Here is a 24,806-nt window from a genome sequence, read left to right as displayed (position 1 = left end):
GAGGAAGTGGTCGTCCAAGATATAGCTACATCAAGCAAATTAAAGAAAAGGTGAAGGTTGTGACGTATAAGGAAGTTCAGGAGTTGGCGCTAGATAGGTGTAAATGGAAGGAGCTGCACCGACAAGAGCTGGGCTCTTAAATTAATGATGATGATGTTACCACTAAGGGACTACTCACACTTATTCAGCTCTATTCAGCTTATGTCCATAGAAAACAACGATTTTGTATGGAGACGCGTACGCATCCATTTAGCTTTCCGCGTGTATTCAGCTTTCGCGGCAAACAAGTATAAAATGTGTTTTTATCATGCGAGTGCTTGGTGCTTTAGATGGAGATCAGCGCTGATCTGCCGCATTCAGCGCTGTTCCGCCGCGTTCGACGCTGAATGGGGCGGAACAGCGCTGCACACGTATGGTTCTCAACTCCTTGTCGACAAGTTGCAACCTGCATAGCTCCTGGATAGATTTGATTTATTATTACGTAATCATTATGAGTATCATTCTCTTTGAATTTAGTATTATTTTGTTTTAATTGGGGTACCAATGTCGCGTATTCTCCAACCAAATTTTTATTTACCCAAAGTGGGTCGACCCACTGTCATTTGCGTTTTAATTTTTTACGCTTATTTTTTTCTATGTCTTCTGCAAGTAACGAAACGACAAAAATATCGCACATAGAACTGTCCATGTTGAGGGCACAATACTAATTGAGTAGCTGACCGTCTTCGCAGCATATTCAGCGCCGTACGCACTCTTACGCCGCTGTACGCCGCTGATAGAAGTAGAGCTGAATAAGTGTGACCAAAACCATTCGGCGAAACGCGAATAGAGCTGAATAAGTGTGTGTAGTCCCTAACAGCTACTGCGAGTATATTTTGATCATAACATTGCATAATATGTATAGACTCAAATTTTTGTACATATAACGTTGTTATCAACTCCGATAAGAATTTGTTTATATAATAATGCGGTTTGTGAGCGATGATCAGTTAATCAGTTTGTCAGTGTGAGCCTGATGGTGCGGTCGTGTTTGTAGATAAATTGTTTTACTATATTTTGTTTATTATGTGGAGCAAAAATGCGGTGAAAGCTACGAGGTTAAGTAGCGTTGTTAATAAAAGGTTCGTTTACTTATAATTATTAAAAAAATCTCATGCTAGCCCATGTTATGATGGAAAAGGAGGGTTTAATGTTTTGTTTTGTTAGTACAAGATAAGAAGATTTTTTATGTGTAATTCTTCAATTTACACCTCTATGGCTAGAGTCCTGTTCAGTACATCAGTTAATCACTCGTAGTTAAATATGGTTATTAATTTATTATTGTAAATTATATTTAAAAATAAATATATAAAAGTTAGTTTTGAAATTACAAATTGATTTGTAATCGTATTTATATAGAAACGTTTCCTCGAATCATTTGCATTGTAACCGGTATTGTCAAGGCCATTAGTCTGCTACGCCTTTTGATATTGTTTATCAAAAAAAAACTCCTTACTTAAAGATACAATGAACTGTCGTGCATCAGTAACATTTAGTTGTAAATTATTTTTAAAATAAACACTAGAAATTACAAAAAAAAAAATAACAACTATGATTAAGGTAATTTTTTTTCGTTAAATTTTCCTCATTTAACTATTTGTTTATATTTTTTCTGCTTCCCAACTTGTGTCACTCCACATCTGATAGGTGATTTTTTATAACATGTTAGCTTAGTTTGTGAAAAAATTATAGATGGGCGTTAGTATTAATTAAACAACTATCTTAAAAAAAAAAAGTAATTTTATTAAAATTAAATATTATCTTCTAATCTTAAACTGTTGCGGGAAACAGCTACTTATTTAATAATTCCGGACTATTTTCAGAGTTTATTTGTAATAACAAGCAATTAGAATATTTAACATTAGTTAGACCCGCGTTATTGTCTAATGTTGTTATGAATGGATGGTGTTATGGTAGGTATAGTGTTAATTACGCAAACGATTGGTTGAGTGTGTATTTCTGCCACCATAACACGCAGTTATTTTGTCTGCTTGTTTATCTCAATTAGGTACCTACGTTGTTATAGTTTACACGGAATTAGGTTTTCGCTGCGATGACAATTTAATATTTTTTAACAACCATGAATTTTTCTACTCATGCAGTGAGATCAAGTTATATTGAAAGAGTTTTTCAAACTAGTCCTATATTTCCTGAGATTACCGCATTCAATGGCTGGCAAGGCTGATTAAAAGGTGAAGGAAAACATCTCGAGGAAACCTGGACTACCTATATAGTCTGAAATCACCAACCCGTATTGAGCAAGCGTGGTGATATGCTCAATCCTTCTCCCTGTGAGAGAAGCAGCAGTGGGACGGCTTAAAGGCTGTAACAGTAACAGTAACAATAGCAGTAACCGCAATCAAACAAACTCTTCATATTTATTGAGTGTTATAATATCGGTATTTATCTATAGATGGTCGATGCAGTTATGTGGGTAAATCATCCTAACTTAGAACTGTTTTCTAACAGCACTTACCTAAAATTACATTTCGAAAAGGTTGTCATATTCTTATCAATCCCTATCTAAAATTATGTTGTATGCAGTATTTACGTTATCATTGTTATCTCACTACTGAGGATGTAAACTTGATGATTATGTAGGTATTTATAATTTAAAATAGGTAGTACTACAATGACACATATATTTCAACTGACTCGTTTTCCAAAGAAGTACTTCACGCAACCCGGAGAAAAGTATCCTATAACTTTCCTTGATCAATGGGCTGTGTGACAGGAAAATATTTTGTTAAATCGGTCTAATAGTTCTTGAGATGAGGGTGCTCAAGCAAATATAACAATTCTTTAGCTCCATTATTTTATGCAATATTATTTACTTTACAATAAAATGTTTTTCTGGCTTTTATTTCGCCCAACGTTAAAGCAATGCCATTCAACGTGGCAATGCAGCCAGCCTTTTGGGTATACTGCCGGGTGACAGCGATGAGGATCAATTTTTCGACGCCCTTTATTAGTTTTAAGTTTTCTTTTTTGCGGAGATATAGACTTAGTTTATTTTAAAATATAATGTACAGATTTTGAGGTAAATAAAAAAGTAAAACCTAAAAAAATAAAAAATAAATAAAAATAAGATGTTTTAAATAGACCAAACCTTTTTCACCCCAGTAAGAAAATATTTTTTTCTTTTAGAGGACTTATTCATAGCATCATTTTCTTTCCAGATGGAAAAGTCACATTCAGGCAGCTGCTGGACAGAGTTATCTAAAGAACCCGGGAACTGAACCCCTGAAACAGACAACACTCGGCGAAGTGATCGCCAAGTCTGTAAACAAATACCCGGACAGGGTCGCCATCAGATCTGTGCATGAAGACGTGACTATTACTTACGCAGAATTGTTGAGACAGGTAAGAACAAATCTAGTGAATAAAACCTAGAACCATGGTCAGTATGGTTTCGAGGAACATTATCATCATCATGGGAGAACCTCAAGCGGCGGAAATATAGTGGCCTTGTCGGCAAATATATTTTCGAACCGTTTGGGGTTGAAACCCTCGGGTATGGGATCCGAATGCCCACAATTTTCCTAACTAAGGTAAACGCGGGTGAAGTCGTCATGCCCCAATAGTCGTCAATTAATCTAAAAACTTTTATTTATTTTTTCTACTGAACTGAAAATGGGCCGTTTTATATATCAACATATTGTTGATAATATATTGCACAATTGAAATGACAATACGGGGTATTAACAGTCATGGCTTCTAAGATATGTTATTCGAAACGTGTGTGCCCTAACAAAATCGTTTTTTCGTGAAGTTCAGCTGTCAAAAGTGAAACTCAGCACGTGGTTTTGTGTTTTGATTTACATAACTCCAGTGGGGTCTGCGGTATGTTTCTTTGTTTAATTAGATAGTTAAGTTTATTTGCTAACGATGTAATATGCAATTTGGAATACTTTTAACATAGAAGATACCTATATTTTTTTAATGTGACATCTACTGGCACTTTCAAACTCCCATTTGACCCAAAACCCGTCAATTTTAGAATTATTTATGACGACTACTGGGACATGCTCAAAAGTTGCACCTGAACTCGTCATAATGAGGATATTTTGTGTTTTACAGTACAAAATGCGAATAAATAGCTAATATCGGGACTATTACAAAATTGTTTACTCTCTAGAACAAACATATTTAAGGTTTAGACTACATTTGTTGATAAAACTGCGTTTCTTTTAAGCTTTTTCTTAGGAGTATATTTTACTCTGCTGGTTCTAGATGCACGCACACAGTTATGTTATTCGATTCAATTAATATGTTTCTTAAAGGTATTCATAAGTATGCACTATCTACGAGTGTTTTTTTAGGTATATATTGGCCGCTGTAGGCCTCCGCCATTCGATTAAGTACACGCGATACATATCTACCGCTCTGGGTACAAGTAGGTCTACTACGCTTGGATTACAATTTATGGCAAGCAAAAATTGACTGTTCTTACATTATGCTTTTTGTTAGAAATAACTGCATGTGTCTGCCTCTTCCTAATGTGCTTTAATAACAAAACCGACGATTATGCCTGTATAATATATACTCCCGAACAAGCCAGTTTCCGAAGAGGCTATAGTACCATAGACCACATCCATACGCTGCGGCAAGTTATACAGAAGACCGAGGAGTATAACTTGCCATTATGCTCAGGGTTTGTGGACTATGAGAAAGCCTTCGATTCGGTGGAAACATGGGTGGTACTTGAGTCACTCCAACGATGCCATATTGACTATCGGTACATCGAAGTGTTGAAGTGTTTGTATGATAACGCCATCATGTCGGTCCGAGTATGCTCCTGCATAGCACGAAGCCGATTCCATTGAGAAGAGGCGTAAGACAGGGGGACGTTATCTCCCCGAAACTGTTTACCGCCGCAATGGAAGACGCCTTCAAGCTCTTGGAATGGGAAGGACTTGGCATCAACATCAACGGCGAATACATCACTCACCTTCGGTTTGCCGATGACACCGTAGTCATGGCAAAGTCGATGGAGGAACTCAGTATGATGCTCGATGGCCTCGATCGAGTTACACAACGGGTGGGCCTGAAAATAAACATGGACAAGACGAAAATTATGTCAAATGTCCATGTTGAGCCCACCCCAGTCTCTGTTGGAAGCTCGGTACTCGAAGTTGTCGACTCATATATATCTACCTAGGACAAGTAGTCCAATTAGGTAGGTCCAACTTCGAGAAAGAGGTCAACTCGCTGAATCCAACTCGGCTGGGCAGCGTTCGGGAAACTGCGCAATGTCTTTTCGTCCGACATACCTCAGTGCCTCAAGACGAAAGTCTTCAACCAATGTGTGTTACCAGTGATGCCTTACGGCACCGGAACGTGGTCTCTCACTATCGGCCTCATCTCAAAGCTCAAAGTCGCTCAACGAGCTATGGAGAGGGCTATGCTCGGTGTGTCTCTACGTGATCGAATCCGCAATGAGGAGATCCGTAGACGAACTAAAGTCACCGATATAGCCCACCGGATTAGCAAGTTGAAGTGGCAATGGGCTGGCTATATTGCTCGCAGAGCGGATGGCCGATGGGGTCGAAAAGCTCTGGAGTGGAGACCACGGACTAGCAAACCAGTCCACCAACAAGGTGGACAGACGACCTTATAAAGGTCGCCGGAAGACGCTGGATGTAGGTCGCCTCCAACAGGTATCTGTGGAGATCTAAGGGGGAGGCCTATGTTCAGCAGTGGACGTCCTATGGCTGAGATGATGATGATGAATATATACTATAGAAATGAACCCAAGGACAATCCCCGGTTCTGTGCTAAACTATTGCTAGCTATGAAGGAAACTACTTGGGCTATTGCGTTGGAATGTTTGTGGATTAGGATATAGGAAACACCTGGAAAAAAGTCGTGGTGGCCTAGTGGCCATAGGCAAGTACCAATGCAACTTTCCTAAGTTTGTATGTACTTTCTAAGTATAAATATCTTAGACACGAATGATTGTGTTTCGGATGGCACGTTAAACTGTAGGTCCCGGCTGTCATTGAACATCCTTGGCAGTCGTTACGGGTAGTCAGAAGCCAGTAAGACTGATGCCAGTCTAACCAAGGGGCATTGGGTTGCCCGGGTAACTGGGTTCAGGAGGTCAGATAGGCAGTCGCTTCTTATAAAGCACTAGTACTCAGCTGAATCCGGTTAGACCGGAAGCCGACCCCAACGACGACTCCACTCTGGACGGTCAATGAAGGCAAGCCAGAGGCGGGAGACCTATCCCGGTCATGCTTCACTCCTGCCAGCAGGAGCACATGACTGCATGGTTATTATGATTAAGAAATATAACATATATTTTATAGACTGCTTTAGTGATTCCAAGCGTTTGATAGATAGGTACATATAACTGATCTTCTAACAGATTATGACCTGCTATTCTAAATAGGGATTTGGTTTTCTATCCATCTACCTAATGTTTCAAAGGCACAAGTATACTTAACAAATTCAAGCACAAAAAAAATGTTCATAACTTGAACTTTATGTTCAAGAGCAGAGAGTTCACATTAGCATTAAAAGTTGACGAGTACTGGGAATATTTGACGAGTATCCGTACAAATCAGACGACTATTGGTACAAATCGCCCTTTTTTTACTTTTGCCTTAATAAGTACATAAACCCAACAAAATTATTAAAAAAACATTAGTTACTTAGAATAACGAATAAATACTCTATCACGTCATACAAAAATTATCATTTTCTATTGAATATTTAACACACAGCAGCGCTTCAAAGTCAGTGATTTCCGAAATCCGACGACTATTGGTACGTTTACCTTAATTAACACCCTATTTTGTCCAAGTTTTTTTTTTGTTTACGTATGAATATTGTGTACATCTGTTAAAGATATACCTACATATAAGTTTTCTGTCTCGGCCATAAATAAAAAAAAAGTATTTTTAACCGACTTTCCAAAAAGGAGGAGGTTCTCAATTCGGCCGGTATATTTTTTTTATGTATTATTGTTGGTGTACCTTATTAAATAAATAAATAATAAAATTCTCATTGCAGGCAGACTCTCTAGCATGTGCTCTCCGCGCCCAGGGTCTGAAGAAGGGCGACCGGCTGGGCTTGTGGTCACACAACTGTTCCTCATGGCTAGTCGCTCTGGTGGCCGCTTCCAGAGCTGGATTGATTTCTGTAAGTTACATGGCAATAACGGTAGAAGAATGAACTAAATGCTTCAGGATGTTCAAATATTCCATCAGTACTTTTGATTCCTTTAGTCTTCAGAATAATTAGGAATAATTAGTACATCTAATGAAAATCTAAGAAAGGTTAAACTTTAACCTTTTCCCATTGTTTAACCGTTAAACAATGGGAAAAGTAGACATTGCAATCTCATCGAGTTCTTAATTATTTCCATATACATATATTATTTATATGATATCGTACCTAAATATTTTGCTTTTTTCAGGTGTTATTGAACCCAATCTACGAGAACCGAGAACTGAGTTTCTGTATCAAAAAGACTGGAATAAAAAGCTTATTGATAGGCGATAAGACTCAAAGGAAGAACTATTACGAGTCACTCTCGCAAATGATACCAGAGCTGGAGAATAGTAAGCCGTTCTCTCTGCAGTCCAGCGAGTTCCCCACTTTGAACTCTGTGATCAGCATCGGGAAGGACCATCTCGCGTGAGTTACTTATGACGGATTAAATAAATAGCATTGCATAGCCCAAAATCTCAAAATCATCAGCTCCTCCGAGCCTTTTTCCCAACTATGTTGGGGTCGGCTTCCAGTCTAGCCGGATGTAGCTGAGTACCGGTGCTTTACAAGAAGCGACTGCCCTGCCTGACCTCCTCAACCCAGTTACCCGGGCAACCCAATACCCCTTGGTTAGACTGGTGTCAGACTTACTAGCTTCTGACTACCCGTAACGACTGCCAAGGATGTCCAATGACAGCCGGGACCTACAGTTTAACGTGCCATCCAAAACACAGCTAGCTCCATCCAAAATCATCAACTATATAGTTCCACAAAATGGGTTTTATGGTAGAGAACTGGCACGAAATTCCATCAATCTAAAGGGAATCGTCATAATTTCATATTTGGAAATGTCCTACAGCCTCTTACCATTTATCCGGCCAAGGAAAATATTCAAGTTAATTTTTATTTATTTATCTGATATATTTAAAAGTGATAAAACTTACCAAGTTATTTCAGTAGTGATACTATTCAACTTTTTACTATATGATATCTAAATACCCTTACCTATGTTTACAGGGGAACAACTTCCTTCAATTCACTAGTATCGGGCTCAGGCAGCCAGATTTCTCGATACACCTTTGAAATCAAGCCGAGTGATGGCACCCTTATTCTTCTGACTTCGGGAACCACAGGTGAATCTTATTGAAACCACATTACTACTAGATATATGTACAAGATACGGAGTAACTCCTTGCCAGGGTCTGTGGTTCCTGATAACTACAACCTGAGAATCGATCAACTCAAGAGAGAGTAGGTTACTTCTACGCAAATGAACTTCATCTTTGACCGTCGCTTACCATCCGGTAAAATACTGGTAAAACGAGACCCTATAAACAATGAAAAAAAGTCGAAGAATACAGGAAGCGTATTAAAAATGTAGGCCTTATTTACGTAGTGGTAATGTTTGTGCCTATACATACTGTTTCATATTTTCAGGGGACCCCAAGGCAGCTCTGAATTCCCATCTTGGAGTTGTGAACAACACATACTTTATAGGCAAAAGGAATATTCTAGACCAGGCTCACCAAACCGTCCTCGTGCAGGTAGGTAACAATACTCTTACACGTTTCACGTTAATAGACAAACAAATGTGTTATGTTTCTAACGCTTTCTTCTCGCCTTACCACAAACTCCCACCAGTGGTATATGGTAGTAATAATTATAATTTGAATAAGCTACTATGAAATATGCTCTACTTACAATTTCTTCTATAGGTCTTGTAGCTAATTCTTGCTCCACATAGGGAAATCAAGGTGTTAGGTCTTACGAAATCTTATTTTTAACTGGCTTGCAGGCAGGAAGTATTGATTTTATTGATTAGACATACCCAATTACTTTGATTGATCATAACATACTTATGATAAAATTGTTTTGTCTTATTTCCAGGCGCCGTTCTTCCATGCTCTGGGCTGTATAGTGACAAGCCTGAGTGGTCTACAGCACGGCAGCACGCTGGTGTTGTCAGCTCCCTTCTACAATGTTAATGACAACCTCAATGCTTTGTTAGCGGAGAAGTATGTTGCATTTGTTTCTATATTTGAGAATTACTATGTATTAAGTACTTATTGTAGGTTATTTATGTCATCCTATTTCTGCTAAATATGAAGTTCATAATAAATAGTAATTCACCAGTGACTATTATGGTTCTTGGTCATAATTTCGCACACAGTTAAAATTACAAAATAATGTTGTCTGCATGCGATTATGTTAGGGTTAACTTCCAGTCTACCCAAATGCACCTAAATATCCTTGTTTTACAAGCTTACCTATACATATGAACTGTTTTCTCAAAACCCCTTACGTACTTAAAAATTATATTGTTAGACTATTTGGATTCCAATCACCTGTAATGTTCAGATGATACTTATAAGCACCCAATGAGTCTTAATGATTTTAACACGCTTTTATAAGCTTGCATTTTTATGAAGCAACTTTCTGACGGTAACACTAATATTTTCAGATGCACAATAGTGACGGGCACACCAACCATGTATGTGGACATGTTAGCTCGGCTGAAGTCTCTGGGCGCCACCCCCTCAGGACTGCGCGTGGCGATGGCGGCCGGAGCGCCTTGCAGTCCACAGCTTATTAGAGACATGCAGACTGAGCTTAAGGCGGAGGCTGTTACGGTATACGACTATTTATTATATCTTAATAGGCCCAAGTTCACCGAAGTCATAAACGTCAGTTTTCGTAAACAACTATTCACTATAAATCTCGTTCAATTTCAAAGTACCAGTTCTTTTAAGAAAATCTTTATGCTGTCGGCGTACTTGGAACTTAAGAGGAAAGTAAATTTTATATAACATGTACGTACAAAATCAAAACTCAGATAAAAATCGATCTTAATTCAATTAACTAAACAATCGAGCCTATCCCAACAAAGCTTCAAGCCATTTAATCTAGATGTATTTGTATATTTTTGTATTACCAAGGTATTCTTAATTTACATACTGTCTTCTTTCCAGTGTCTGTACGGGCTATCAGAAACAGTGGCGTGTAACTTCCAAAGTGTTCCGGGTGACAGCACTGATGTGGTAGCAGAGACCGTTGGCTGCTTACATGATCATAATGAAGCTAAGGTATGATCAGTTACAAAAAGTTTAAAGACAACATCTGCTGCTATACATATTTTTTCAAGCAAGATAGACTTGATTTAAAATGAGCATCCTCCGATTATTTATCAAGAAATATGAGTGACCAAAACGGCAGTTCCAAATCGGAGTTTTTTGACCAAAGGTTTTATACACACAGGCGGATTTTGGAACGAAGTTCCTCATATCAATTATACATAGGTATGTATACGTTAACATAGCAAGGAGCAAATCGGTATTCCTTTTAGTAATCTTCGGTAATCTTCTATACCGCAAACATCAGTTATCATTTTTATATGAATGTTCAAAAATCACCATATTTCTAGGTAGTAGACGACAACGGTGAGATGGTACCATTCGGCAAACCTGGCGAGCTGCTGGTGAGAGGCTACAACAACATGATCGGCTACTGGGACGAGCCCAAGAAGACCAGTGAGACCATCAACAAAGACGGATGGTTGTATACGGGGTAAGATTTTGGAATTCTTATCTTTGTTAATAACATTATTAACCCCCTGCCAATATCAGAATATTGATTGTGTTATTGCTTGTCCGTGTATATTGTTCTTTGTATCCGGCGTCATCTCATAAATATGAACATTTAATATCAATCATTAATTAATTTAATTTATTGCAGAGATAAGTTCACAATAAGTGAGGACGGTTACGGCCGCGTGGTGGGCCGGTTGAAGGACATTATAGTTCGAGGAGGGGAGAACATCGCGCCTAAAGAGATTGAAGACTGGTTGAATACACATCCTGATATTAAGGATAGTCAAGTAAGAAAACATCATTTTTAGGGTTCCATACCCAAAGCGTAAAACGGGACCTATCGTTTTCGCTCCTCCGTCCGTCCGTCCATCTGTCCGGCTGTCACCGGGCTGTATCTCATGAACCGTGATAGTTGAAATTTTCACAGATGATATATTTCTGTTGTCACTGTAGCAACAAATACTGAAAACTAGAATAAAATAAATACTTTAGGGGCTCCCATACGACAGACGTGATTTTTTTACTCATTTTCTAAATTATAACGGAACCCTTTGTGTGCGAGTCCGACTCGCACTTGGCCGGTTTTTTCTTGTTAAATTAACCAACGAGATGTTCCTACGAATAATATATTCTAAATATGTAGTAGGTACGCTTTGAACTTAGGTCACTTCCAAGCGGTCCTTTCCAAAATCAATGGGGAGGCCTATTTACAGCAGTGCATGTCCTATGGCTGAAATAATGAATAATCATCCCTTTAATAGTCAAATACTGAATCAAGTAAGCGAAGATTTATTTAGGTACATTGCTCACAATTTGGAAGTCGTAATTTTTTTACCCCAACGCATGATATGCATAGGAGAAACATACTCTCATTTTTTTTAATCTGACGTGAAAAGTTTTATGCCAAAATCAGACACCTTTTAAAGGTTTTTGTCCATAACCAACCTTAAAATAATTACATTTTTTATCAGGTCGTTGGAGTATCAGACGAGCGTCTAGGCGAAGACCTTTGTGCAGTACTCCGAGTAAAAGAAGGAGCCACAGTCACCATAGATGACATCAAAAAACATTGCGAGGGTCGGTTGGCGCGGTTCAAGATACCCAGACTCATGAAAGTCATTGACGAGTTCCCGAAAACCGCTTCAGGAAAAATACAAAAACATCGCATTAAAGACCTCATCGAATCTGGCAAATTGTAGGTTTATGTAAATATGTAGATATTATTGTACTTGTATTATAAACCGCTGAATTATTATGTAAATATTATTGTTTATTTGTAAGGTTTGCTTTTTTGCTGTTTTTTCAAAGACAAAATCATGTAAATTAAGTAAGTACTTGAAAATGGAGCTCTGAGTCAGTCAAAGCTGACAGTTGCATAATTCATATATTTTTGTAAAATATTACAATATTGTTATGATTTTTTTTATTGTTAAACTAAAACTAACATTGTGATATTGCCAAATTAATGACCAATTTAAGTACTACAACAAGCCTGAAATATAATGCACACGTTTTTTATTATTAACTACCTCAAATGTCAATAACCACCCATATTTAATAGTACCAGTTCCGTATTATAACGTTTGTAAACATATGATATAACACAAAAAGTAAAAAAAAGTACCTAACGTAATAAATAAATAGTACGGCTGCGGTTCCTTTGAGAGCGGAGCGGGGCTAAGCTATGATAAGAGGTAGGTGTCTCCACTGAAGCGGAGCGGAGCTTGACAGATCGGGGTAAAACGGAGCCGAGCTGAGTAGACGGAGGTGTCCAGTGACATGCGTTCTCTTAGTCTCGGCTCCTCTCTCGGCGCGGAGCGGAGAGGGGCAAAGCGGAGGGGAGAGAGAGAACCTAGCCTGTTTTCTCGATATTTTAAACAATTCCGCTTCTCTCAGCCGATGATGTTTCTTTTGTAACAGAGTGGAGAAGGTTTGGCGATTTCAAGCCATGTGATTGGTGGCCAAGGTGCATCGCTCGCAGCACACTCCGGCTCCATGAAACCGCAGCCTAATTTGTCCTATTAACCGCATACCTACCGTAAAGCATTTGAAATGACTCAGAAAGACCGCATCGATTCCAAAAAGATTTATGAACTGTTTATAAACATATCGTGCCTCGAACATCGATAAAAGGCTGACGATTCTAAATACTAATAAATCGAATGACTACCGACTGCTGAACTGTAGACGTGACGTGACGAATTCCCTCGAGAAACTGCATCCTAAGCGCATCTGATAAATCGAACTGTATAGCAGATTTTTAATCAGTAATTTTGCGTCCGTCGCAACATAAACACGATTTTACGATGTTACTAGTAGTTTTGTTATTACTGTGCACTTTAGTGATATGCGCGCATTTATATTTCCGCTACTCCCATGGAGGGAGATTGATATACAAAATTAAAGGACCCAAGGAAATGTTTTTGCTTGGAAATCTGTTTGATATTTTTATAACGCCTGGTAAGTTTATTATTGATATAATATTTTATCTGATTAGCTTTTAAGTAGTTACATTGTTGCAGTGATATTCCGAATTCCGCAAAACAAAACAAAACAAAGGAAAGTAAATTAATTTAGCATTTTAGTCAATTCAGAGTAATTTACATTTTTTAATAATATGTTTATTGATGTGTCAAAATAATGCAATTTAAACTTTATTTGGCATAGAGTTCAGTCTAAAATGAATTGAATTTATAATCTCTAATAAAACCCTTTTTAATTTAAATTACATGCTACGACTGTATTTATTCTTATATTCAGTTTTTTGTCGTCAAATATTTGAAATAAATGCCATTCGACGTTATCTTCCACAAACTTGTGCAATAAATACATTATATGTAAACTTGACCCAATCGCGGATGTTCTAATGCTACTATTCATTAAAACTATCGGATCACTGTTCTACGGTTATCTAAGTCTGACTTAATATACTTAATAACTAGATAACTGAGCTATGCAGTGACTTCATAGCAAACCAAAACACTGTTGTATGGTAAGCAATGTAATTACTATTGAATTTAATTGGTAGTCAGATCATCTATTAAACAAACTTGAAACATAAAATAGGAATGTAATAAATCTGACAAGTTAAGCGATGAAAGAAAAGATCTATCTAGGCGTCTGGTTGACGTTTCTCGTGACCAAAAGGCTGGTCCCTCGGACAAAGGACCAGCATGGCGATCCAACGGAGTAATGCTGCCAGCCTCTTGGGCATGCTCCCAGTCGACAGCAATAGGGACGAATTTTTTGACGCTTTTTTTAGTTTGAGTTATTAATTTTAGATTTTGTACTAGGACAGTTTTTTTATGGTAAATATTTGTAGTTATGTAAATAAAAGTTAAGCAATAGTTTTTCATAACTTTCAGAACAAATATTTACGCAACAAATAGAATGGCGTAAAATCTATGGTAGTTTTTGGAAACTGTGTAGTTTGAGCTATCGTGCTGTTTATTTATACAAGCCTGAGGATCTCGAGGTAAGCAGATAAAATAATATTTTATTTAAAAAAAAAAAAAACAATTTTTATGAACAGTTCCACAAAAAAGTCATGGTGGCATTTTTTTTTTTTTTTTTTTTTTTTTTTTTGTTGTCGCTGGGCTAAAAATGCTATTACGCATCCCCTTTCCGTCGGGGGACGGGAGAGGGGTATGTGGGACTCCCCGGTAAAGACGTTCCCGGTATACCCACTAAAAAGGCCCAGCGGCACTCCGACCTCGCCTGAGTGGAGGGGGTCTGGGAATCTATGGCATCCAGTCCCCCACCGGCGATTGCCCGCCTTACGGCAGGCCCCTCATGCCTCCCCCCAGTGGGGAGGGGGTCCCTATGATGGCCGGAGCACAAGGGGCGGTCCTTGTGGTGCAGGCGGTGGCACCCCCGTGCCTGTCGCCCGCAGATCACCCCCCGGGGCGGATGGGGACGGACGTTGTGTTCGCCGTCTTCCACCCCTTCTTCGTCTGCGGTGCGGCGCCGCGAGAGGGTCGCTCTCCCGCACGCGCTCCGCCGACTCCTTCTGTGACATGACGTCCTCACAGAAGGAGGCCACCGCTTCCCATGCCTCCTCACTTCGCAGCATGGCAGCAATCACGCTGGGGAGCGAGAGGTCGTCCCCGACTACTGCCACCAGGGTGCGGCGGGGTTCAGTCCACGATGGGCACACCTCGATTGTGTGCTCTGCCGTATCCACCTCGGCTTCACAGTGGTGGCACTGTGGAGTCTCCTCCCTCCCAATCCGGTGCAGGTACGATCCGAAGCAGCCATGCCCGGACAGCACCTGCACCAGACGCATCGAGAGGCACCCGTGCCGCCGATCGAGCCATCCGTTCAGGACAGGCCCGATGGCATCCAACGTCCGGCGACCGAACGTTGCCGAGGCAAGGTCCTCGGCCCAGTGCCCAGTTATTACCTCCCTCGCTTCCTCCCGAACTTCTTCCCGTTCTATTGGGTCCGGGTGCCGGTCTAGAGCCCTCTGTGCCGCCTTCCAGTCGTACACTCTGGCGAGCACCCAAGCATGGTGGCCTAGTGGGTAAAGAACCAACCTTTCAAGTACGAGTGCGTGGGTTCGATTCCAGGTCAGCCAAGTACCGATGCAATTTTTCTAAGTTTGTATGTACTTTCTAAGTATATCTTCTACACTGACTTCGGTGACTGTGTGTCCTTGGTCCATCCTTATTCCTTATAGGATACCATTAATTTGAGTTTTAAATAAATGAATAACTGAATTAGGACGATATTGTTCATGTGCATTTCATAGTAAGATTGTCATTTCAGGTAGTCTTGTCATCAACGAAATATTTAGAAAAGAAGATGCCATATACTTTTCTGTTTCCATGGCTACGTGAAGGACTTCTGACCAGTGCAGGTAGTAGCTAAACATCCCCTTTGTCTTTAATATTATAATTAATTAATTAACCTTTGGCATACCTTTGTTTTATATACTTCTGATGAGTTAAATAAAGGGTTAAGTAGCTGGTCATACTTTTGAACAAAAATAGATAGTTGTACAACAAATAAAATTACTGCCAATTGTTATTTTAGGTGAAAAATGGTTCCATCGCCGTAAAATGCTGACTCCTGCTTTCCACTTTTTGATTTTAAAGAAATTCTTCGCCACATTTTGCGAACACTCTGAAGTATTAATGAAAACGATAGACAAAGAGACTGATAAGGATAAGACAGATGTGTTCCCAATCATCAGCAGAGCTACACTTGGTGTAATATGTGGTAAGTTTACTTTGAGTTGTAATTAATCAAAGTGAGCAAGTAGATAGCAATTATTACACTCAAGTTGCTCCAAGTACTACACATAACAACCCCTATCTTGAATGTTTGGATTTCGAATCCATCTTTTTGGAAAATAATAATTACACATATAAAAACTACATCAAACGAACTCCTACTCCTACTACGGGTCTGCTGGAAGAGATTCCTTTAGAAATAAGCAGTACCTTTGTACTATTTTATGTGACTTCTACTTCTTTCGTGTGTGTTTACTGTGTACATGTTATGGACCATGTGATTAATTCGGGCATTATAAATAATGCCCGAGCATTATGAATAATGTCTAGCTTTATCGGGCCAAGTGATTAATAACTATCTTAACTTCATTATTTATCACATTGCACGGGCATTATTATATTGCTACATGACAGTTGGGCAATTTGATAATAAAGCAAAAAATTGAAGTTAGTGACGAAAACGTATCCCACGTAACGGTTGCCCGGGTAACTGGGTTGAGGAGGTCAGATAGGGCAGTCGCTCCTTGTAAAGCACTGGTACTCAGCTACATCCGGTTAGACTGGAAGCCGACCCCAACATAGTTTGGGAAAAAGGCTCGGAGGATGATGTGACGAAAACGTATCGCTGCAAAACCGACTCCACGTAGTCTTGTCTGTCCTACCCCTAGAGTGCAATTCAAAACCGCGTAAGTGTGGAGGGGCGAGGCGGCCTGCGAGCTGAGGCGCAGGTAGTTTTAACGCTCGCCGACGCGGCTGAGGCTGGCCGGCTGAGCCGGCCAGCAAGCCGAAGCTGCGGCGGTGAGCGTGAAAACCATCTGCGACGATAAGCTCGCATGGGACCGCCGGAGCCCCGCAGCACCGGAGCCGTGACAGAAGCCATGCTTGCTGCATGTTGCTTGCTTACATTTTAAACGTACTGAGTTAAAAAATTAGAAGCTAAATAAATAAATTTTATGATGTCATTTAATAGTATTTTAGAAGTTTACTGTTAGAATGCATGCTACAAATTTAGATGCTAAAAAATAACCATCATGCGGAGTTGTATTTAGAGTGGTTTACTTAGAAGATAACGAGTGGCTGAGATAGTATTATTTAGATGCTCGTTAATTGTGGCTGACTTAGTAATTTAGAAGGCAACATACATTATTCGGGGCGAATAATTATATTAAAAAGGAGCCTGTTTAATAAGCACCCTTTAAATATGACTTTCCTTAACTTTTAAATGCAAAAACTAGTGGATTTTTAAGGCAGAAGTCCTTCATAATTAATCCAAATCATGAGGCTGATTATTTAAGTGGTTTAATATTTAGTTAATTTTAAATTAAATGGCAATAACAATAAAAAATTGAATATAAATATGTTATTACGTTGCTTGTATTACTTTGCCCAAAAGGTCATGGGCAATATGTATAGTGCCCGGTCAATTTGATTATTTGAATAATTATTATCAAACTGCACTCTCATATTGGGCATTTTTCATAATGACCGGGCATTATGTATACTGCTCAATTTATCACTTGGTCCATAACATACATAAATGGTTAAATAAAATAATAATGAGTAATCTACATTTTCCCCTTGTAGAAACATCAATGGGAGCCACAAATCGCGAAGATGTGGAATCATTAACGAACACATACTTCAAACCGCTTCACATATTAGCAGGAACCGTCTTGTACCGGGTAACAAGACTCTGGCTATACACAGACTTCGCATTCCAATTGACCAAAGTGGCCCAAGTACAGAAACAAATGTTAGAAACATTAAGAAAATTCACCACACAGATCATACAAGACAGAAGAGAATTTAGGAAAAATAATAATATTACAGAATGTTATGATTGTGAGAATGATGTTTATGGTAAGAAAACTAAGCCTGCCATGCTGGATTTGTTGCTTGATGAAGAGGAAAAAGGAAGAATCGATGAAACTGGCATCACGGAAGAAGTGGACACTTTTATGTTTGAAGTAAGTAAAGTTCTAAATTAATTTCTCACATCAGGCATTGCTGATGTACGTATCTAATATTATGTTCATACCAACATAAACAAACGAAGAATAGGATCAGCAAATAACCATCATCACCTAATTATTTATTTGATTCCAGGGTCACGACACTACTGCCACAGCACTTACTTTTATGATCATGAGATTAGCCAACGAACCGGATATACAGGTGATTTCTATTCTCAAAATATCAAGACTAGCTGTACCACTACAATATCTCATTGGTCAACTTAAAAAACTTGCATTACACCCGCGTTAACTTTTCGATTTAGATTCAAGAACAATACTTAATTCTTCAAAAGTATACATTTTTTTTAGGATTCGATAGCTGAAGAAATGAAAAGCATATTCGGTGACAGCCAGAGACCTCCCACTCTAGAAGACTTGAGTCAAATGAAATATTTGGAGTGCTGCATCAAGGAGTCACTTCGATTGTACCCTAGTGTGCATTTCATATCCAGATATTTCACTGAAGATGTCCAAATTGGTATGTCGTTATTTTAATTATCTCTAGTTTTTATGCACACTACAGACTAAACAGTCGGTCGACAGTTGACCCGATGGTTAATCGTTATCGAGTATAGTGAATATCTTGATTCCAATCAAAGTTTTTAGTCTGATGCCGGCCCACTAAAACGGTACGAGTCCATTACTGATTTAAGATGGACCAGAATTTATTAGCCTATCCAACATGACTATGGTAGTGACAATATCACACGAGCGAAACAACAGTGATCCAATTTAAACACAACTTTTTTGAATGGAGGAACACTTTAATATATTTCTGAGTGGTACTTTGCACTATCGCTATATAACCTTGATATTTCCGCACATCGGTTTATTATTGTTGTGTCTGTTTGAACCCCATTATTCATTTAAGTATCGACGAGATAATAAGAAGGCCGAACAGTCAGGTTACGAACCTGAACCTTCCAAGGACCTGAACTTCGTTTTATAAATATATTTATGACTCAAGTAATAATTCACATGAAGCAATGTCCTGAGTAACATTCACCTCCTTAGTGAGATTCTTTCAGATAAAGTTTATTAAAGCGATTCTGTCTCAGATCAAGTTAGTTGATCTTAGAACCCTGTCCACAGATACATAGGTAGTCTGTTTTTTTATCCTGGAAGGTGAAGTCACAGAGTAGGCCACAGATGACCCAATGAGGTCATATAAGTGCTGTATACTAGTGCTGCTGCTGTATAAAGGGGGAAATCTTTATTGTTTCAATTGATTTATAGACGTGGTCGGATTCACGTGGTCGGATTGTACCTAATTCACTCAATCAGCGAAGACAGGTGATGAAAAAATCTTTGAAGAATCGATACTACATTTATTTTCGCTTCTATAATTACCTTTATTATTTCCAGGAGAACATCTAGTGCCTTACAACACGATGTGTAATATCAACGTGTTTGACATCCACCGCAATCCCGAAATCTTCCCGGAGCCAGAGAAGTTTGTACCAGAGAGGTTTCTGCCAGAGAATTGCATATCCCGCCATCCGTATGCTTACATACCTTTTAGTGCGGGCCCTAGGAACTGCATAGGTAAGCATTTCAAGAACATATTTCGTATGAGACTAATGACCCCTATTTAGAGCTTTGTGGCCTTACTACAAAAACTTTAACGCCTGGTTAACAGTTGTCTAAAAATTTTATGGCTGCAAAATGAACCATATGTCAACGTCATAATTTGACATTTTTTTAGACAAGGCTTAAACTGACGTTTAAAAGTTTTTGTGGTAAGACGGTTGGTGTCTAATCGGGTTCAATTCTATGAACCTTCATAAATAAGTCTTAGGTACTAAGGAAGTTTTACCCAGTTAACTGGGTTGTGGAGGTCTGACAGGTAGTCGCTCCATGTAAAACACTGGTTCCCAGCTGTATCCGGTTAAGGTTGGAAGTCAACTACAACATAGCTTGGAAAGGGCTAGGCAGATGAAGATGAAGTTATCAAACCAATATGTTTTTCTTTAATTAAATCACTTAAAAGTTAGCCTAAGTAAGTAGTAGTAGTTAGTCAAAAATATTCACTTCTCATTTTCATGTTAAATTTCAGGTCAAAAGTTTGCCCAGATGGAACTGAAGACCATGATGTCGTACCTGCTACGCAACTTCAAGCTAGAACCTGTGACCAAACCTGATGAACTAATATACACATCTGATTTAGTTTTGAGAACAACGCATCCTATTTACGTGCGATTCCGTCATAGAAACGATATTACAACATGATTTGGGACGTAATCAGTTAATATTTATGGTGTAAGAAAATTGAACCGAAGAGTTCTGTATTTATAATCTGTGTGTCATTTAAGCCAAAATGTTGTATTGCGAAAGTATATTATAATTAATTTGTACAATATTGCCCCTTATTTACAACTCCCAAAGTATTACTATGATATAGGTAAATGTACTAAAAAACTTAAGTGATAACTTATCCGCCGTTTTAGAACGATTAGCTTGCCAAACGAGACCCGTAATTTTGTTTTTATGGGAAATTGACAAATAATAAAAAAAATGAAATCAAAATCCCTTCCTTGGTTTTAAAGATCTAAGCATACACGGAGACAGATACTTTGTATTACATTGTAGTGATTTTTCAATACATTGTCGTAATGATTGCTCATGACTCATGACTTCTGAACTACTTAAACAGATACCATGGAACTATTTACAGAAGTTAACTTACATGCAACAAAAACTATAATGCTTCATCTCCTTTAATTACTATTTCAATCAACTTGACTATTGTGTGCAATCTTTATTAATCCTTTATAATTGTACTTGTAAAAAAAATTGATCGATTGCTCTAATTAGGTATAAACTTGGTAGGTATTAGGTTGTTGGATAAAGTCAATTGCTATACAGGAATTAATCAGTAGGTATTGTGGTAGATGATACTATCTAGGTATCAATTTTAAATAGCGATCAATGTTGCAAACTGGTTTGCTAATTCTGATAGTGATTGCTAGTTTACTCGCAACAATACTAATTACATAAGTTAATCAAATGTAGCCTACATTTACAGTAAGTAACTACATTATATATATAGATATTTTTTTCTTTGACGAATTAAGCACCACGGAACACACGAACACACGAAACAGCACGGAAAAAAATATCTATGTAACTTTTGGGAAGTTTTTCACACTTGGTATTTCTATAATTCCCCAGTTAGGTTCATAGTCTAATGTGTGAGAAATCTATATATCAAAGTTCAGAAGAGCACTATCGAAGTTCACATTCTAAATTGACCCAGTGCAGCAGTAAGGATATCTGAGTCTCAGAAAAAAAAACAACAAAACCTATATAAATAACCATTTGTCCTTCTTCTTTTTGTTCTATTTACAACTCGGAGTCGGTACAATTGTTAAGTATTGTCTATCAACCATCCCTAAAAAGACTGTTTCTCCATATTTTTGTCTGTCTGGCTCCTGTCCTTCTCCATCCATCCACATTCATATTTAACATACTCATTGTAGCATGTGTTTGCAACCTTTCTAATCACACATTATACCAGCACAGACGACCTTTCATGTTTTCAGCTATCAGACCATTTTCGGAATATTTGTTCCATCAAGTGATTAGAAATATATTTGTCGGAAGTCTTGTATCAGCCTGTGTATGATGAAATATATCATATTATTAGGTATCTGTTTATCTAATCTGGCTAATAAATATTTACACTCAACCAAAGCCCATTTAGCATTAGTTTTAGGATTAGATGTGGATATAGAAATAAGCAACGTCTTTACTCACGTAGGATTTGATTGTTATAACGTATCTATCCATATCTACGCTTACAATACAATTATGTTTAGAACAAAGAACTTTAACAGTGCGCAATCAAAAGAAACTTACTTTTATGGCAATTATATAGAATTTCTTAACATCATGAATTTAATGGTCAATAAAAATAAGAACAATTACACTATTTAATTCCATAATACACAGTTTTATTACAGCTTATACAAACTATGACATTCATACTTCATACAGAGAATAACGTTAATTATACCTACTTACTCAGCACATGCATATAATATTACATCTACTTGTCGGTTCGTTGTTTGAGATTCCAAATTTGGTCAATGTTTATTCAACTTGATAATAACTTGTTGACTTTTTACGTTGAGATTGCGTGGATTCAGATTTTTCACTTCGGAGATTTCGTTTTCTTAGTTTTCCTTCCCAAAGCTTCTGCAAATATACACATGATTGTTACGTATGTTTATTGGTAGGAATAAGGCGGTTCACACACTGCTACAAGCTACACTCAAGTTCTCGAAGCTGCCTTATCCCATACATACGTTGACGACACATCAACGCGCATGGTTGCAAATGGGTTATCATGTTAGTGTGTGATCCGCCTTAGAAACACAATTTCGTCGAAATCTGGATTACACGTATTAAAAGCTTCGCATTACAGTCATGCGCAATTATCATTACGTGACGTAGCGAATGTCCTTTTCATACCTACCTATGTACTAACGATTCTACGTATAGTACTGGGAGTACCTATTTCACTTGAATTTATCAGTGTATTAAATAAAGGATATGAGTACTGGTTTTCAAAAGTAGATAAAGTAGATAGTAAAATGACACGAGCAAGATGATGATAATGACGATCATAATAGAGACATGGGACGAATACAATACCAAATATTACAGAATATCATCGAAATTGACGCATGGCATTTTTTATCTCACAAAAGTGGTTGAGCCATAGTTCTATGTTTTAATATATATGCACAATGCCTATATATTATATGTATGCGTAACCTCAGGAGTGCTCAGTATTAACCAATTCGCAGAAAAAGACAAGATCCATATAAATGTACATTTACCCATACGATTATGGGTTTAAGGACATACCTTAAAAGATTTCCTGAACTTGATGGACATCGCGCTGAACAGCAAGGGGTTCAGAACTGTTGGCATCCAGCTGTTGAACATCGACAGCTTATGTGCCGTGGACCACCACTGAAACCACAGATTAATTACATTAAACATTGATTTCTTTCCAATCGGTATTTTTGGTAATAAATGTCAAAGTTACATTCGAGTGTTTCGGTTTTATGCGATACAAACATTCATATTTGAATTTCATGTTAAGTCACAAAATAGGTACTAAAAAATCTTACCCGATGATACTGAACGAACTTTTCATAGTCGACCGCAAACATCAACGTTCGTAGCAGGAAGAATGGAAGCCAGCAGAACACAAATGACGCCGTCAGAGCAACTACAAAACAGACAACAAACTGATCAGAGGATGCACTACAATGTCCAAAACACTGCACTTATGTATACAAAGATCGAACTTACTTATGAGTTTATTCACTTTCTTCCTTTTGAAGCCATTATTGATAACTGTTCCCTTAAACTTGTACATTTCATTGTTGTCATTAACTCTAAGCGCTATCATAGTATACACGAATATCATAATAGCCAGAGGTACTATGAATGTGCCGATCGCACTGACTATTGTCACTATTTTTCCTAACTGTGATGGACGGGAGAAACAGACCAGCGTAGTCCCTGTATCGAATATTTCCAACATCCAAAACTCTGGCAAAGTCTCCAATATCGCCAACGTCCAAATAAGTAGAATTATTCTTCCCACTCGACGCCAAATTGGAGTCCCTTTCAACATCATAGGATAGCACACAGCGATGTACCTTTCAATCGAAAGCGCCGTCATCACCATTATACTATTGTTCCACAGCACGTTTATAAACAGAAAGTGGATGCACATCACGAAGTTACACGAGAACACTCCATACCTGTACTGGAAGAGCTCACTGTTTTGCGTCAACAGTTGATAAATGATGATCAGAATTGGGAACGTGACGAGCAGATCTGACACAGCCAGGTTGAATAGGTAGCAGTTGGTAGCTGTGTGCATAGTCCTGTCATAGTAGATGACTACGCAAGTGATGATGTTACCGATGAGGCTGGCCACGAAAATTATAAACAAAGCTACGGAGAATATGATCTGCGAACTGTAAGGCACTTCAGTGAGAGCCAACTTGATGTACTCATGCCAATTCTCCGTGGCATTAACACTACTTTCATTCATTGTGTCAGTCATTTTCTCAATGATATTTTTTTCTTCTACACCTGATTACACTTGTTCACGTGAAATTTCACAAGTTTCGCGCGAAGTGTTATGTACCCGACTGAACTAATGCCGGCGCACTGACCAACGTTTATCTAATACATTATCAACGAATTAGTTTGTTCAGCAAAGTACATAAACGATTAACGGGATTAATTTCTCGGCGTGATGCGTGGGTGTGGGTGTAGTACGTTATTTATTACCTGGATAAATAGGCCAGTTTCTGGAAAACGAACCCCATTTTTTTCTGAAAGGCCCGTTTGATGAAATAATAGAAAAAACAAGTAGTGGTAGCGTTGTTTGCAGATGTCAAATTTCTTGTTGTTAGTGAGCAAATTAGCACAATTAGGGCTCAGGTGAGTGTCAACGAAGTAATAATGAGATCTAGGCATGTAACCATTGAACTTGGCACGTACTCACATAGAAAATATCATGAGCATGATTAATACTTTTACACTACTGGTTATTTTTGTACATAGCGTAGGAGGCTCGAAGTTACTCGTGGACAGTAACATCCGTACGTGAAGATCACGACTAGGGGTCGTGGATGGGTGACCATTGACATTAAGATTAATTAGAGTTTCATAAAGCATGT

At 38.3% G+C, this 24,806-nt stretch overlaps 3 protein-coding genes across 3 annotated transcripts; 2 read left to right on the top strand and 1 right to left on the bottom strand.

Moving 5' to 3' along the window:
- The first annotated feature begins 333 nt into the window (after positions 1-333).
- LOC124629891 (medium-chain acyl-CoA ligase ACSF2, mitochondrial) lies at positions 334-12,347 on the top strand. The gene is made up of 12 exons (XM_047163546.1): positions 334-1,121; positions 3,219-3,402; positions 7,057-7,185; positions 7,463-7,683; positions 8,275-8,390; positions 8,695-8,801; positions 9,145-9,272; positions 9,719-9,887; positions 10,227-10,340; positions 10,679-10,821; positions 10,990-11,131; positions 11,816-12,347. The coding sequence occupies exons 1-12, from the start codon at positions 1,066-1,068 to the stop codon at positions 12,041-12,043; spliced, it is 1,737 nt and encodes a 578-aa protein (XP_047019502.1). The 5' UTR covers positions 334-1,065; the 3' UTR covers positions 12,044-12,347.
- A 753-nt stretch (positions 12,348-13,100) lies between these two features.
- On the top strand, positions 13,101-20,450 carry LOC124629892 (cytochrome P450 4C1-like). The gene is made up of 9 exons (XM_047163547.1): positions 13,101-13,304; positions 14,210-14,319; positions 15,612-15,702; positions 15,879-16,064; positions 17,663-18,045; positions 18,185-18,253; positions 18,403-18,571; positions 19,459-19,638; positions 20,150-20,450. Exons 1-9 carry the CDS (start codon positions 13,151-13,153, stop codon positions 20,320-20,322), a joined length of 1,515 nt encoding a protein of 504 aa, XP_047019503.1. The 5' UTR covers positions 13,101-13,150; the 3' UTR covers positions 20,323-20,450.
- A 1,574-nt stretch (positions 20,451-22,024) lies between these two features.
- On the bottom strand, positions 22,025-24,317 carry LOC124629859 (neuromedin-U receptor 2-like). The gene is made up of 4 exons (XM_047163510.1): positions 23,419-24,317; positions 23,235-23,335; positions 22,966-23,073; positions 22,025-22,290 (listed from the first exon to the last, which is right to left on the bottom strand). The coding sequence occupies exons 1-4, from the start codon at positions 24,182-24,184 to the stop codon at positions 22,186-22,188; spliced, it is 1,080 nt and encodes a 359-aa protein (XP_047019466.1). The 5' UTR covers positions 24,185-24,317; the 3' UTR covers positions 22,025-22,185.
- Between the last annotated feature and the right edge of the window lie 489 nt (positions 24,318-24,806).

This window comes from Helicoverpa zea, chromosome 4 (assembly GCF_022581195.2).
Source record: "Helicoverpa zea isolate HzStark_Cry1AcR chromosome 4, ilHelZeax1.1, whole genome shotgun sequence".
NCBI classification, from domain to species: Eukaryota; Metazoa; Arthropoda; class Insecta; order Lepidoptera; family Noctuidae; genus Helicoverpa; species Helicoverpa zea.
This window is presented reverse-complemented; position numbering and strand designations above follow the sequence as displayed.

Coding starts and splice junctions, on each gene's coding strand:
- LOC124629891 (XM_047163546.1), top strand. CDS start 1,066: ATGTGGAGCAAAAATGCGGTGAAAGCTACGAGGTTAAGTAGCGTTGTT. Junction 7,684..8,274: donor ATCGGGAAGGACCATCTCGC/GTGAGTTACTTA, acceptor CTATGTTTACAG/GGGAACAACTTCCTTCAATT. Junction 11,132..11,815: donor CTGATATTAAGGATAGTCAA/GTAAGAAAACAT, acceptor ATTTTTTATCAG/GTCGTTGGAGTATCAGACGA.
- LOC124629859 (XM_047163510.1), bottom strand. CDS start 24,184: ATGACTGACACAATGAATGAAAGTAGTGTTAATGCCACGGAGAATTGG. Junction 23,074..23,234: donor AGTTCGTTCAGTATCATCGG/GTAAGATTTTTT, acceptor CTGTGGTTTCAG/TGGTGGTCCACGGCACATAA. Junction 22,291..22,965: donor AGTTCAGGAAATCTTTTAAG/GTATGTCCTTAA, acceptor GTATATTTGCAG/AAGCTTTGGGAAGGAAAACT.
- LOC124629892 (XM_047163547.1), top strand. CDS start 13,151: ATGTTACTAGTAGTTTTGTTATTACTGTGCACTTTAGTGATATGCGCG. Junction 13,305..14,209: donor TGATATTTTTATAACGCCTG/GTAAGTTTATTA, acceptor CATAACTTTCAG/AACAAATATTTACGCAACAA. Junction 18,046..18,184: donor TGGACACTTTTATGTTTGAA/GTAAGTAAAGTT, acceptor ATTTGATTCCAG/GGTCACGACACTACTGCCAC.